The 14,762-nt window shown below is 40.8% G+C and overlaps 1 protein-coding gene across 2 annotated transcripts in view; it reads left to right on the top strand.

Moving 5' to 3' along the window:
* Positions 1-14,762, top strand: part of GABRB3 (gamma-aminobutyric acid type A receptor subunit beta3) — a gene marked incomplete at both ends in the record, with an annotated part of 235,096 nt that overhangs the window by 187,838 nt on the left and 32,496 nt on the right. For both annotated transcript variants that reach the window (XM_079700340.1, XM_079700341.1), the window contains 2 exons: positions 11,307-11,389; positions 13,921-14,058. In XM_079700340.1, coding sequence (XP_079556466.1) covers positions 11,307-11,389; positions 13,921-14,058 — 221 coding nt within the window. The remainder of the gene's footprint in view (positions 1-11,306; positions 11,390-13,920; positions 14,059-14,762) is intronic.

Raw genomic sequence — 14,762 nt, 5'->3', positions numbered from 1 at the left:
ATGATAATGGGATCATACAAGAAGAGGATGTTACAATTGTTAACATTTATGCATGCAATTCAGGAACACCTAAATTTATAAAGCAAATAGTAACAGACATGAAGGGAGAAACTGACAAAATGCAATAATAGTAGGGGACTTGAACACCCCACTGATGTCAATGGACAGATCATCCAGAGAGAAAATCAGTAAGGCAACAGCAGTCTTAAATGACACAATAGACCAGTTGAACTTAATGGTACCTATAGGACATTGCATCCCAAACAGCAGAATATATATACTCTTTTCAAGTGCACATGGAACTTTCTCCAAGATAAGTCACATACTAGGCCTCAAAACAACTTTCAACAAATTTAAGAGGGTAGAAATTATATCAAGCATTTTTTCCAACCACAACATTATGAAACTAGGAATCAATTTTAGAAAGAAAAATGGGAAAATAACAAATGTGGAGACACAACAACATGCTACTACAAAGCCAATGGATCAGTGAAGGAATCAAATAGGAAGTCAGGAAATACCTCAAGACTAATGAAAATGGAAACACAACATTCCAAAATCTATGGGTGCAGCAAAAGCAGTTCTAACAGGGAAGTTTATAGCAATACAAGAAAAATTTCAAATGAACAACCTACCCTACCACCTATAGTAATTAGTAAAAGAAGATCAAACAAAGCTCAAAGTGAGCAGAAGGAAGGAAATAATAAAGATCAGAGAGAAAATAAATAAAGTAGAGATTAAAAAAACAATAGAAAAGATCAATGAAACCAAGTGTTGGAAGTGAAATTGAATTGTAATTTAAAAAAAAACTCCCAGCAAACCAAAGTCCAGAACTGGACGGCTTTATAGGGGAATTCTACCAAACATATAAAGAACTAATACGTATCCTTCTCAAACTATACCAAAAGATTAAAGAGGAAAGAACATTGCCAGCTTCATTCTATGAGGTCACCATTACCCTGATACCAAAACCAGACAAAAAATAAAATTTCAGACCCAAATTTTTGATGAATATATATGCAAAATATATGCAAAAATCCTCAACAAAATATTAGCAAACCGAATCCAACAATATATAAAAAGTATCATACACCATGATAAAGTTGTATTTATTCCAGTGCAACAAGGATGGTTCAACATTAACAAATCAATCAATGTGATACATCACATTAACAAAAGGAAAGATAAAAATCACATGATCATCTCAGGAGACACAGAAAAGGCATTTGACAAAATTCAGCATCTGTTCATAATAAAAACTCTCATCAAAGTGGGTATGGATGGAATGTATCTCCACATGTATCAAGATAAAAAATGTATCAACATAAAAAATGCCATCTATGAAAACTCCACAGCTAACATCATACTGAACAGTGAAAATCTGAAAGTCTTTTCTCTAAACTCAGGAATAAGACAAGGATGCCCATTCTATTTAACATAGCATTGAAAGTCCTAGCCGCAGGAATCAGATAAGACAAATAAATAAAAGGCATCCAAATTGGAAGAGAAGAAGTAAAACTGTCACTATTTGCCTATGACATGATACTTTACATAGAAAACCCTAAAGTTTCCACTGAAAAAAGTATCAAAACTAATAAGTGAATTCAGCAAGGTTGCTAGATAAATCTGCTGCTTTTCTATACACTATTAAAAACTATCAGAAAGAAAAAGTAAAAAAAAAAGAAAACATACCATAATGTATATATAGCAAAACAGAAATAGACTCATAGATACAGAGAACAAACCACTGGTTACCAGTGGTGAGAAGGAAGGGGGTGGAGTAGGTTAGGGGTATGGGATTAAGAGATACAGGCTACTATGTATAGATAAGCAATGAGGATATATTGTAGCGCACAGGGAATTATAGCCATTTTCTTGTAATAACTTTTAATGGAGTATAATCTGTAAAAATACTGAGTCAATATGCTTTACTCCTGAAACTAATATAATATTATACATCAAAAATACTTCAGTTAAAAAAATAAAATAGAAAAATATCATCCTTAGAGATATGGAGAAAAAAGTGATAATAGGCAACCTTTATTTTAAAAAAAAAATCAGGTGCGTTTCTATGTACTACCAATTAACAATCCAAAAAGGAAACTAAGCAATTTCTTTCACAGTAACATCTAGAAGAATGAAATACTTAGGAAGAAATTTAATGATAGAGGCAAAAGACTTATGAACTAAAAGTATAAAAGAAAGAGTAAAACTATAAAACTATATGACCGTGTGACTATGATTTGGCCCAAGAGCTATAAAAGGAACTTTGGCAGGGTTCTTGCCAGGATATCTCTAAAAGGGAGGGGGTAAGAGAGCTTTGGCTCCTCACTTTCTTCTGGATGCTTGTGTAGAAGGTAGATATAATGGCTGGAGCTGCAGCAGCCACTTTGAATCAAGAGATGACCTTGAGGATAGAGGCCACATCCTGAAAGAATTTAAAGGATACATAAGCAAATGCAAAGACATCTTATGTTCATTGATTGGAAGAGTTAATATTTTTTTAAGATGACAATACTACCCAAAGTGATTTACAGTTGCTATGCATTCCTTTTAAAAATCCTAATCACATTTTTTTCAAATGGAAAACTCCATTCTAAAATTCATATGTAATCATACAGGACCCCAAATATTCAAAGTAATCTTGAAAAAGAAGAACAAAGTTGGAGGTTTCACATTTCCTTATTTCAAAACTTACTATAAACCATGGTAATCAAAATAATGTTATATTTGCATAAGAACAGACACATAGGCCAATGGAATAAAGTAGAGAGCCTAGAAATAAACTCTTAAGTATATGATCAGATGATTTGCATCAGGGGTGCAAGACTATTCAATGCATAAAGGAGTGTGTTTTCAACAGATAATGCTGGGAAAGCTGGGTATCCTTATGTAAAACAGTAAAGTTGGATGCCTACCTTATACCATATACAAAAATGAACTTGCAATTGATCAAAGATGTAGTACATAAGAGCTAAAAGTATAAAACTCAAATGGACAACCCAAATTTCCATTAAAACACGAATGAGGTATATACATACAATGCAATATTATTTAACCTTAAGAAAAGGTTTGGAAATCTGGTACATGCTACACCATGAAAACATTATGGTAGGTGAACTAAGCCAGACACGAAAGAACAAATGTGTGATTGCACTTATATAAAATACCTAGTATCAGTAAAAATAGAAGTTGCCAGGTTACCAAGTCCTGGGGGGAGGGGAGAATGGGGAGTTATTGTTTAGTGGGTATAGTGGGGGTTTTTTTAGATGATGAAAAAGTTCTGAATATGGATAGTGGTGATGGTTGTGAATGTAGTTAATACCACTGACCTGTACACTTATAAATAGTGAAAAAAGGGAAATTTTGTGTTATGCATATTTTACTTTAACTAAAAAAATTATTTGTTTCATATTTAATTCTATTTTGTTCACTTGGATGCTGTTTGTTTTTGCTCTGTTTAATAGAGCTCAGTTTCATACCGATTTTCTGTCCTGTACCTATCATCTTCTCTGTGTTTTCAAAGCTTTGTCTTCTTCCTCTGCCCTTAGGAAGGTTTTACAAGTTGGCTCTCCTTCCCACTCTGACTGTGGTCCCCAGACCAGCAGCAGCAACATCATCTGGGAAATTCAGAACTACAGACCTACCCCAGATGTCCTGCTCAGAATCTTCATTTTAACAAGATCCCTCAGTGACTTGTGTCCCCTCAGAGTTTACAAAATCATTCACATCATTAAATAACTTTTAGCTGTGTAATTCTGCTGTCTCTGTGTTCAGTACAGATTTCAGTTCAGCACTTACGCTTGGATTCTTTGCATTCTTTTCTCAGTTTTACATCATCTGTCTATGCCTTCATCTCAGGCTTTTCTTTCCTTATGTCTTCCTGTCCTTGTTTTAAAGAGAATTCATGCCTTTTGACAGCCAGACCAACATCTTCCCAAGTTTTCAACTTTCATTTTGCATGCTTGCATACTTTTCATAGAATGTCTATTTGTTTTATTTATAATGTTTATCCTTAGATGAGCAGATCCATGGAGACTAAGTGATATTCTAATGAGACTTTGGATATGGCAACCTTGGCCCCCTTCTGTCTCATGCTCACATTGGAAGCCTTAGTCCCTAGGATACAAATCTGAAGACTGGGTTAATGCATTCCCTTTGTTATGCCTAATTGTCAGTCTTTTAGGGTAGGTCCTCCCCTCAGACTGCTGGTTAACCCACTGAGCCATGAAGTCAGATGCAACTATGATACTTTGAATAGTCTTGAATGACACTCTGGCCTGTTTGTTTCCATGCCCTGTGGATATCTGCCTCTAGCTGCAGTGGCTTTTCTTTGAGGTGATGGGTTGTGTGCATTTGACTGTGTCGCCCAACCACTTTCAACTAGGGAGTGTATCCTCTAAAGCTATGGTGGCGAGGGGGCTGGAGGGAGAAGGAGTCTGGGGGAAAGGGAAGGGGAGTGGGGGGAAGGAGAGGAGAGAGAGAGTTAGGGAGGAAGAAGAGCTGGCAGGCTGCATTAGCAGGCAGGGCCAGGTCTGTCACCCTGTCTGGCTCACGCTGTTTCTCACCCTTTCCGATGGAACTTACCGTGGTGATGAAGATGTTTTAAAATCTGTACCATCCAGTACAGTAGCCACTAGCCATAGGTGACTATTGAGCACTTGGAATTTGGCTAGTGCCTTAGAGGAACTAAATTTTTAATTTTATTTAATTTTAATTAATTTAAAATTTAATTATAAATAGGCACATGTGGCTGGTGGCTACCTTTCTAGATATAAACCACACACACACCTCCCAAGTACCATCATTAGATCCAGATGGTTGGGGAGATTCAAAGTCTCAAAGTACTTTTTTGATTCTTTCAAAATATTTCCTTCCTTCCTCTTAGAGAGTTGAACCTAAGTATTTTCCTTGAGACTCCCTCAGTCATCCACCCTGACATTTCTGTTCCTGTCAGGTGCTTGAGGATCTGGCACATGCTTTCTTTTGGTTTTGGTTTTTAGTATTATTGCTGGTTTTGGCCTTTGAATTGCTTTATCACCATATTGTTTGAAAATCAGGAGGTGGCCCGTCTCATTTGCCTAATGTGACTACTCATTTCACTAAGATTTATGTTCCTACAATGTTAGTGGATTTATGCTGAAATCCAGAAGTAAATGCTCCTGTTGTAGGAAAACACTGTCTACTAAGGGCTTTGCTATCTTATGGCACCCCTGAGAAGTATCAGGTTGTGATGTCCATTTATTTATAAGATAATTTATGCTTTTCTATGTGTGTAGTTACTTGTGTTGATTGTTGTATCTGTTATCTATGGCCACAACTTTGCTGCATAACAAACAGCTGGAAAGCCTCAATGTCAAATGATAATAAGTGCTCATTGCTTGTGAATCTGGGTGATTAATCAGCACCTCTGCAGATTCTGGCTGGTTCACCCACAGGCCCAGGCATGGGTGGTCTCTGCCCCTTATGTCCATACTCCACCTAGAACCAGCAGACTTATATGAGCGTGGGTTTCTCACAGCAAAGGCAAAAGTACAAGGGGACCAGAAACACAGAATGTCTCTTGGAGGCTAATTTTGGGACTGTTAGTACACACATTCTATCGGACAAAGCAAGGCACAAAGTTGGCCCATGTTCAGAAGGGGGCAGACAACTCCTCTTTAGGGAGATAAGCTGCAAACGACATGGCAAAGAGAGTGGATACTGGGGAAGATGAAGGAATGGGGCTGCCAACACAACTTGCTACAGCAATTTTCCCAGCAACATCCTCAACGAATCTGCACAGCAGAAGCCTTTGGACATTTCTGTGCGTGTATCTTCTTATATTTATTGTAAAATAAAACAAAAATTGGGGCAACTTCAATGTTGGCTTATGTCCTGTGCCCTCTCCACATTGAATAATAAGCACTTGCTTTAGAAGGATGCTTGGTCAGTCTGAATTATTTGATTAGGTCCTTAATCCTAGCATCTGAATTTCTATTCTTGGAAAAATGATAGATGCCTCCACTGCCTGGTAAACCTGGGGTGAAGCCAGGAATAGAGATGAGTGTAAGTTACCTGAGAGCAGTTGCAGAGGGCTAAGTGATTACCTGTAAGGCAGTACCCCAGGTGTGCTGCTGTCCTGGGGCCATGGGTAACATCCATTGCCCAGGGTTCTCTGACATTTGGACATCCCCAGTACAAGCCAGAAGTCACACAGGAGGTGCTGCTAACTTGTTCCCGGTCCTGCTAGTTTGACAAGATTGTGATCAAAGGGCCAGAACTCCACCTATGGCAGCATTTTGCTGCAGTCCTCACAGCCATGGAAACTGTAAAGCTTATGGGCATTAACATCAGCCTGCTAAGGACTCATTCTGCAGCCGAAGGAATCAGAGACTACCAGGCTGTCAGCACATAGAGCGTCATCCAAGCACCTTTTTCTTTTTTTCTTACATAATGGAATGTATTACTTTTATTTTTATTTATTTATTTATTTGTTTGTTTTAACATCTTTATTGGAGTATAATCACCCAAGCATCTTGACCAGTGAGCCCAGGGAGGCTCTCAGAGGGTCAGTAAACATTCAAAGTCAGATCTCCTGCTGGGAGTGCTTGCAGGAGGGTGGGTATCTCCTCTGGCTCTTAGATTTGGGGGATTGAAACCAAGAAGGGCCAAGCTACCTCTTTTCCTTTCCACATTTTGCTTGAGTTCCATGCTGTCTGTTAGTCCAGGACACCTGCCATGTGCACGTGGCTGCGGTTCTAGGCACTTATGACTGCAGGGGACCAAGCCCTGTTCCAGGCTCCCAAGAGGACAAGCAGGGGGACTGCAAGTCAACAAATGGAAGGACATTCCAAGGGTAGATGGTCCTAAGTATAATGACTACTAAAATGGGTGATGAAAGGAGAGATAGCGGGGCTGAGATACTTTAGGTCTACAAGGCCTCTGAGAAAGCTAGTCGAGGACATTTTAACCTCTGTTCTCTCTGGTATTTACTATGAATCTAAAATATTCATATAAGTGGGGAAGAGAGTGTGTGCATTGCCTTGTGATTCACTGTAAGCGTGGGTCCCAGGCTCAGCCCAGAGTCTCCCTTTCCCAGCAAGGACAGAGAGCATTGTCGTACCTCGTCTGACAAGCAGGCATACTACCACCACCTAGTAGCTGTGTTCCTGAGCAGCCAAAAGCGATATTTCCACCACAGCCTCTCCAGGCGGTCTGTGGAGAAATCTGTGTTTGTGGGATGACACAAAGAGTTTGTGTCTTCCCTTAATATTCTTTTTAATTGATGAAAATTTTAAAATGGAAGTGCTGATACCAAAGTACATCTCATAAGCTTGATATAATTGATATATATAATTGAGACAAAGTTAGAACCCTTTGACCTGCTAAAAGCCATTCTTCCCAGGAGTAGTTTCTAGATGGTGTCCAAAGATGGCAGGTGTCTCATAATAGGATTTTAAACTTGTTGGGATGATGCTGCCCTTATAAACTTCACATTTATTCCTCAAATTTTCATACTTTTGACTCTTCAATATATCTTTAGGGATATATCACTTATAATAGCAGGACTACCTACTAAACTCTACCCTATTCCACAATGGGCAAAATATCACTACTGTACAGCAAGTGTAGCCTTAAAATATTTATTTTCTCCCATTATGTAGTACATTTCCAATTTTTCATACATATGAGACATATACATGTGTATGATCTCTGTGTGTGTATATATGTGTGATCATATATATCATATATATATATATCATATATATATATATATATGATATATATATAACATATTTCTCTACTGAATTCGCTCTTCTTTGAAAACAAGAACCTCATTCCCTGAGTAGGCTTTTAAAAGTTGAATATAGGGCTTCCCTGGTGGTGCAGTGGTTGAGAGTCCGCCTGCCAATGCAGGGGACATGGGTTCGTGCCCCGGTCTGGGAAGATCCCACATGCTGTGGAGCAGCTGGGCCCGTGAGCCATGGCCACTGGGCCTGCGCGTCTGGAGCCTGTGCTCTGCAACGGGAGAGGCCACAGCAGTGAGAGGCCCGCGTACTGCAAAAAAACAAACAAACAAAAAAAGTTGAATATATTTTGTAGTTTAAGGCAGAAGAGGTGTCAAGGAGGTAGATGAGTGAGTGCAGGATTCAGGCTGCCTGGATCTGAATGCCACATGTGCCTTCCAGTAGCACTGTAAATGTTGCCGACCTCCTTACTCTTTCTGATCCTTGGTTTGCTCATGTGCAAAATGGGAAGAATAACAATGCCTCTACAATGTGGTTGTTGTGAGATTAAATGCATGAGTATTCAAATGCTGAGCACGGAGCTGGGCCCAAAGCAAACTCACAACCAGCCTTACATAAAGTTCAGATGTGGCTGCATGCTATGACTAAAAACAATGGATCTACTGGAGAGAATTCCTCACCCAATATTTCTTATTGACTTCACCACTATTTCTTAGAAATAGGAGTGGAATTCTCAGCTTTCAGATGGAAGTGGAGCTAGAAGTTGGTTAAAGTCTTTTCTCAGGACAAATAAAATTGATTAGAAAAAAATACAAAAGGTGTATGTGTGAGCGCATGCGTGTTGGGGATTATGCAACTAGAGCTCGAATGTCACTGGGGCTTGCTTCCCTGCCCTTGGTCCATCTCCATTAACTAGGCTTGAGTTCTCATTCTGCAGACTATGAAATACTCTCCTATGGTTTCTACAAAGTCCCAGGGGTGCAAAATTTGGTCATTTCACTCAGAAGGTCCAGTCCCCAAACCTGTCATGAGTTTAGCCAATGTGGATGATGGCCTTGTGGCTCAGGGAGGGGTTCTGGCCGGCTTTCCCCTTCGTGATCTCTTTATTCCCCCCTTTCTTTTTTTCTTGCCTTTCTGTCCCAGTGGCAAAAGACCTCTTTCCTTCTTCCACTGTGTCATGAGTAGGCTCTTATGACTTACTTTCCACCATAAGAGGGTTTTCTGTGTATTTCTTCCATAGGAAGAAGAGTAGCGCATAGATGTCTATACCTTATTCCTGAAGTCAATAGGAATAGGGCTCCATATGATAGCCAGTATGATACCAGAATGAGAAGACAGGACAACAGCTGTACTAAAGATACCAATTCTACTAGCTTCATGCTTCCCACTTCCAATGATTCCTATGAAACACTCTAAATAATATCACAGTACATGTGAGTCTCCAAACAATTTGGATGTGTGTGTGTGCACTTGTGTGCATGTATTTTAATGATGATAATTGGGAATAAATAAGGAAAAACAAACAAAAAATGGTAATCTCAGTTACTGAGTCTTCAAGTGAATAGGTACTAAAACATGTAGGAAAATTTAAAAATTTGAACATTTCCAGTAGAGATCTTTTTCTCTTATTTACAAGAATTTGTAATTTTAGCAGAACTTTCTTCTAATTTTGCCTTATAGGCAGCTTGTATGGATGTTGGGTTGACAACCTGCCATAAAACATGCCAAAATTTCAGAGTGTGAGGCTGGTTCTTCAGTTGGCTAGGAAGTCAGATGATGTAGAAAAATATACCAAAGAGCTATGTGTTGACTTTGGATATAATGTAATCCACTCTTTGGAATGATAATTGGAAGTGTTATGACATTTGGAAAGGACACAGTTTCATCATTGGTGTGGATCTTATAGCATATGTCTGCACGGCACTCGCGTGCTATTTGCAGAGAAAAAATTAGCGTTGTCCCATGATTGGCAAATAGGTTGATATTTTCCCTCACTGTTCTTCTCAGTCATTGAAAAGTAGAACTTTCCTCAATCTGCTGCTTAACCCAGTGCTAATAGAAGGGCATGCTTTACTCCTATTCCTTTAGCACCGGCACTTAGGTTCAGTGAGACAAGCCCAACATAATTAGCACATGACTGGTGTCTGATGGGTGTTTTGGAGCAGAACTTGCTCATGTTGCCTGAGTGGTAGGAGGTTTGTTGTGAATGTTCACATGGAAGGCTGTCTATAGAAAGCTCAGTACTGGGCTTCGAGAAGGGTGGAGTCTAGAATGTGGCTGGGATTTCAAGGTAAATCTAGGGATCTCAGGAGAAGACATTCTCACTTCTTCCTTCTTAAGATTCACCATTTAATGAGCACAGCCTGGGCCGCCATTTACACATCTTCCACATCAGCTCTGAGATGCTGCTCCCTGAGATGTGTCATACATGTCCTGCAAGGCTGTGCGCCATGGCCCAGCCTTAGCTCTGCTGTCTCCTAAACCATCAACTCTCTGCATTGTCTTCACCTCTGTTATGCTTTCTCATGCCTGACTCTCCAGTTTGAAAATGGCATCACAAGCCTCTAATTCATGAACTTACAAGTTTATCTCCATTCTCATCTTTAATTCATTCCCATGGAAGAGAATCCCTTTAGCTCCATTCTGCCTTTTAACTCAGGCCACATCCTATATTCTTGTTCAACTAATGGTTGGCTGTGCTTGATTCAGGGACCCAGCCCAGTCTGGTTAGCTGGGACTGTGGTGCAGAAGGGGTGGGATTTCGAGAAGGAGAATAAAACATGGTAGCCTAATCGTTGCATTTTCAACAGAGGCTTTGGGTAGGTTGGTTTCCCTAAAATGAGGCTTTTGGCAGAGTAGGAAATGAACTTGACGTTTCTGGAAGTGTTTTATCTCCATGTACAGTGGGTTTAACCATTGCACAGCAGAGGCTTAACTGTCCTTAGGCCACAATATAAATTCTTTCCATGGCTGCAGCTGACCTCAAGGGAAGCTAACCCAAGTTTTAATTCATAATCAAGAACATAGAAGCCAAATATTCTCTTTGAAGAGGTAGATGATCCTGTGGTGAAAAGCCCTGGAGCATTAGCCCAAGAGGCAACTATAATAAAATAGAATCAAGTAGAAGCTTGGCTCACATTTCCAGAGTGCAGCCTGTGGATTGGGAGCTACTTGAACACTTCACACTGAAAGTCAAAGAATTCAATTGTAATCTAATCAATGTTGTTACCACAGGTAAGTTTTCTCTGCTACAAAAGTTAGAGCATCACTAGACAAGGAGGCAGAATAAAAATTGAAGACAAGAGCTTCCTAAGAAGCCCCTTTCTCTGCTCTTGATTATCCAAAGTCAACAAGTTTGCATGAATACTTTTATAATTATATATGTATTGCTTTTTTGGATAAAGCTGGCCTACAGTATAATGAAAACTTGTCCATTTAGTCATGAAATATGTTTAATCAGGTGTGCTTTGAGGAAGGGGTCCTACCTGAGGGTTACTCAGTGTTTATCTAGAAGCAGTTTTTCTGCTGTATTTCTCATCCCATCTTTAATATCTGCCCTCACTCTGTGTGTTTCAGAATCACCACGACCGCAGCATGCATGATGGACCTGAGAAGATACCCTTTGGATGAGCAGAACTGCACTCTGGAGATTGAAAGCTGTGTGTATCTGTATTTCTTTTTCATCCACTTTGTGCTTTAGGCCTTCTTATCATTATTTGCCATGACATATATAATTTTCTTGACATAGTTTTTAACTATCCTAAAGATTAGAGGTTTAATCCTCCACTCTGCAAATATCACTTTCGTGACAGAGAGAGGGCAAGAGAAAGAGAGAGACAGAGACAGAGGCTCAGTATAAAAGAGTCCTCCACTCTGATCTGACTAAGAGTCTGTTTGCTATGCTGAAATAAAAGAAGACAAATGCTCTCCATCTCGACCCCTTCAGTGAGAAGAGAGCAGACGCCGAGAGGCGGTCCCTCACGATGTGCTTCATCAGGCACAAGTGGCTGTACTCCTGGGACCCTCTGCAGTTGGAGTAAACCTCATTTCCCATTAGGAGCTCAGCTTTACAAGCCAACTATTTCTACATCTTGGCAATTTTCTTCAATTTGAAGAGTGTTCAGATGCCTTATTGATAATTCAGTGTTGAGGGATACTTCTCTGCGAGGGACGAGAGCTGCAGCCACGTAGTCTAAGAAGCAAATGTCCTGCTCCCTGACCTGCAACCCTGGCATATCCAGATGTGGCTGCTGCCTTTGTGTCTTCTCCTGACCCACTGTAGACTGGTTTATCATTAGCCTCCGTTGGATTTCGGGTTCGGTATTTGTATTGAATTTTGGGGGGATGGCAAATGACTTACTTTGCAGCGCATTTGATGCATGCATGGTGAGAAGCGAATGCCTTGGTGAATGAACACACTGGGAAGCTGCACTGGTGGCAGGCCAGTGTTTACACCCCTCACTGTGCCCTTCACTTTCACACGGCATCACGGCCCTGCTTTCTGAGAGCTGTGCTTTCAGAAGGTGAGGGACGTGAGATCATGTGGCATGATGCATAGTATATTTAGTATGAAGGCTCAGGGGAAAGATGATGGTTTCCCAATAGTTGAAGGGCTACTTTAGGAAGTTTCAGGAAGGCAAATTTGGGATCTAAGTGAGGAAGCAGCTCCTATTCCAACTGTGAGCCGTACTGAGTGGCTTTGAAGAGTGTAGATTCTGTTTCCTTGATGTTTAGCCAAGGTGGAGGATGGGCAGGAAGGTCCGTTGTCAAAGAGATTTCCTCAGAGTGTGTGAGGTCCCTCCCCCTCGGAGAATTCATGATTAAGCAGAAGAGGAATTCTCCCAGTTTTCTGGTGACCTGACTACACACGTGTGCAAAAGTTTTTATTAAAGTCAAGATGCAAATGTATGGAAGAGTTAGCCACTTGAAGATCTGGATGTCCCGCTGCGGGGCATGTAAGCACTGGGCACAGCATGCTGATCTGAGCTACAGCCAGAAGGCCAGAGGTGCTGGACTGGGTGGGCAAGGGAGTGGGCATGGATGTACTTAACAACGCACACAGGGACCAGTCCTGTGGGTTCTTGGGGTCCTATTAAGGACTTTGGACTTGTTTTGCTAATTGCATTGGGAAACATTTGAGGGCTTTAAGCAGAAGAGTGACTTGGTAAGATGTGTGTTTTGTTAGCAATTGCTGTGGCCACCAGGTGAGAATGGAGTGTAAGGCAGTCAGAGGGAAGAGCAGAGACAAAAGGTGTGCCCACCGTGATCCTGGAGGTAGGACAGCAGACGGGACCAGGGAGCTAGCAGGGGCTGTGGGGGGCAGTCGTCCCCACAGCTTTGGTCTATTTGTTTGTCTAACATCAGATATTTAGTATCTGCCTCTTGTTGTGTTACATGTTCAAATCAAAAAGTCTGTTATATTCATAGGCTATTTTTCTACAGGGGTGAGTTTTAATTTTCCTTACCGCTAAAGTTGACCTAATTCTTTAGAAGACTCCTGGGTGCTACAAATAACATCAGACCCTATTGTCCTATTTAGTCATTCTCAAGAAGCATTGATTAATTACTGAGCAAGCATGAGACCATGCCAAGAGTTGGCTTTGGAGCTATAATCTGTCAAATGACCACTCCTCTTTCTGCTGAGACCACTGCTCAAATCTCTAAGGACCAAGAGGGTCCCTACAAAAGGCATTTCTAAGGATGGCCAAGCTCATGGCCAGGAACACCTCATGACACCATCCAAAAATGCCTGACTGTATCAAACATTGATTGGTCAAATTCACCCACAGTGTTTTAACTTTTTAATAGTTTTTGAGAGAGCTGCCTTTCCAGAATTCTTCATACTCAAGTTCTTACTTTTTCTTCCAACTATCTTATTCAGTGCTATGAATATGTTTTTAATTCATTTCTGTGCAAAGTCGAGGCCAGCCCTACAATTAGGCTTTGCAAACAGCTTTGGTCAGAGCACTCTGACTCCACAGTTTCTCGGCCTGGTTCAAATCAGACAGCAGAGGTAACATGAGAATATTCGAAAGTTAGTTCTCTGATGATGCTTCTTTTCATAGACAAGCACATCAAACAAATTTACTTCAAACATGGGCAAGCTGTTACTTCCATTTTATTAGTGACAGTTTCTTTAGACAAAATAATGCTTCATTTCTGCCATGTCCTTTCTTCTCTCTCCTGGCAGATGGCTACACCACGGATGACATTGAATTTTACTGGCGTGGTGGTGATAAGGCTGTTACTGGAGTGGAGAGAATTGAGCTCCCACAGTTCTCCATCGTGGAGCATCGTCTGGTCTCCAGGAATGTTGTCTTTGCCACAGGTGAGTCCTGCATCCCCTCATACTCCCTGGAGGGATACTGGCTGCCTGGCCATGATGCTATCATTGTGAAATACCCTGCTGCTGATTCACAGTGCTGAGTCATCCAAAAAAGGACTATCATCAATATTTCATCATTTTCTGTACCCTTTTCTCTGTATCTAGAGGGGATGGATAAGCTTTGATGGGTAGGAAGGAGCACCTGACCAGGAGATGCTCTCTGTACTGGTTATTGAAAAGTTAAAAGACTGAGGGTGAGTTTAACCAACGCTTGTTTGATAACATAAGCAGTTTTCATTCTGGGCAGATAAGAGGGCACTGATGGCCTTGGAGGCAGGAAGGAAGGAGAGGGAGGAAGACCTGAGGAGGCAAGTGCTGTGCTGTCAAAAGTAAGAGACCTTCTCCCCACTTCTGGGCTGGCAGTCAGCCCTGGTGCAGGAACCTGGGCACCTGCAGTTAGTGATGCCTCTTCAGACATAGTCATCTGCTCCTACTGTCATCTGGGAGGCTGCCCTGGCCTGGCTTTCATTGTCATCTTTGTTTCAAGTGTCCAAAGACAGAGTAGTTACCTTCTACTCTCCTGTCTGTACTTGCTGAGGTTTTATTAAGTTCCAACCATGTCTCTCACAATGGGTAGTGCTTTCTCGGTGTTCTTACTGAATGCTGTGCTGTAGCTGAGAGAATAAACAAAAGTGCTGTGTAAAGTG

This window comes from Hyperoodon ampullatus (genome assembly GCF_949752795.1).
Source record: "Hyperoodon ampullatus genome assembly, chromosome: 3".
Classification (NCBI taxonomy): Eukaryota; Metazoa; Chordata; class Mammalia; order Artiodactyla; family Ziphiidae; genus Hyperoodon; species Hyperoodon ampullatus.
The sequence above is the reverse complement of the archived record's forward strand: the minus strand, read 5'-3'. Positions and strand labels throughout refer to the sequence as shown.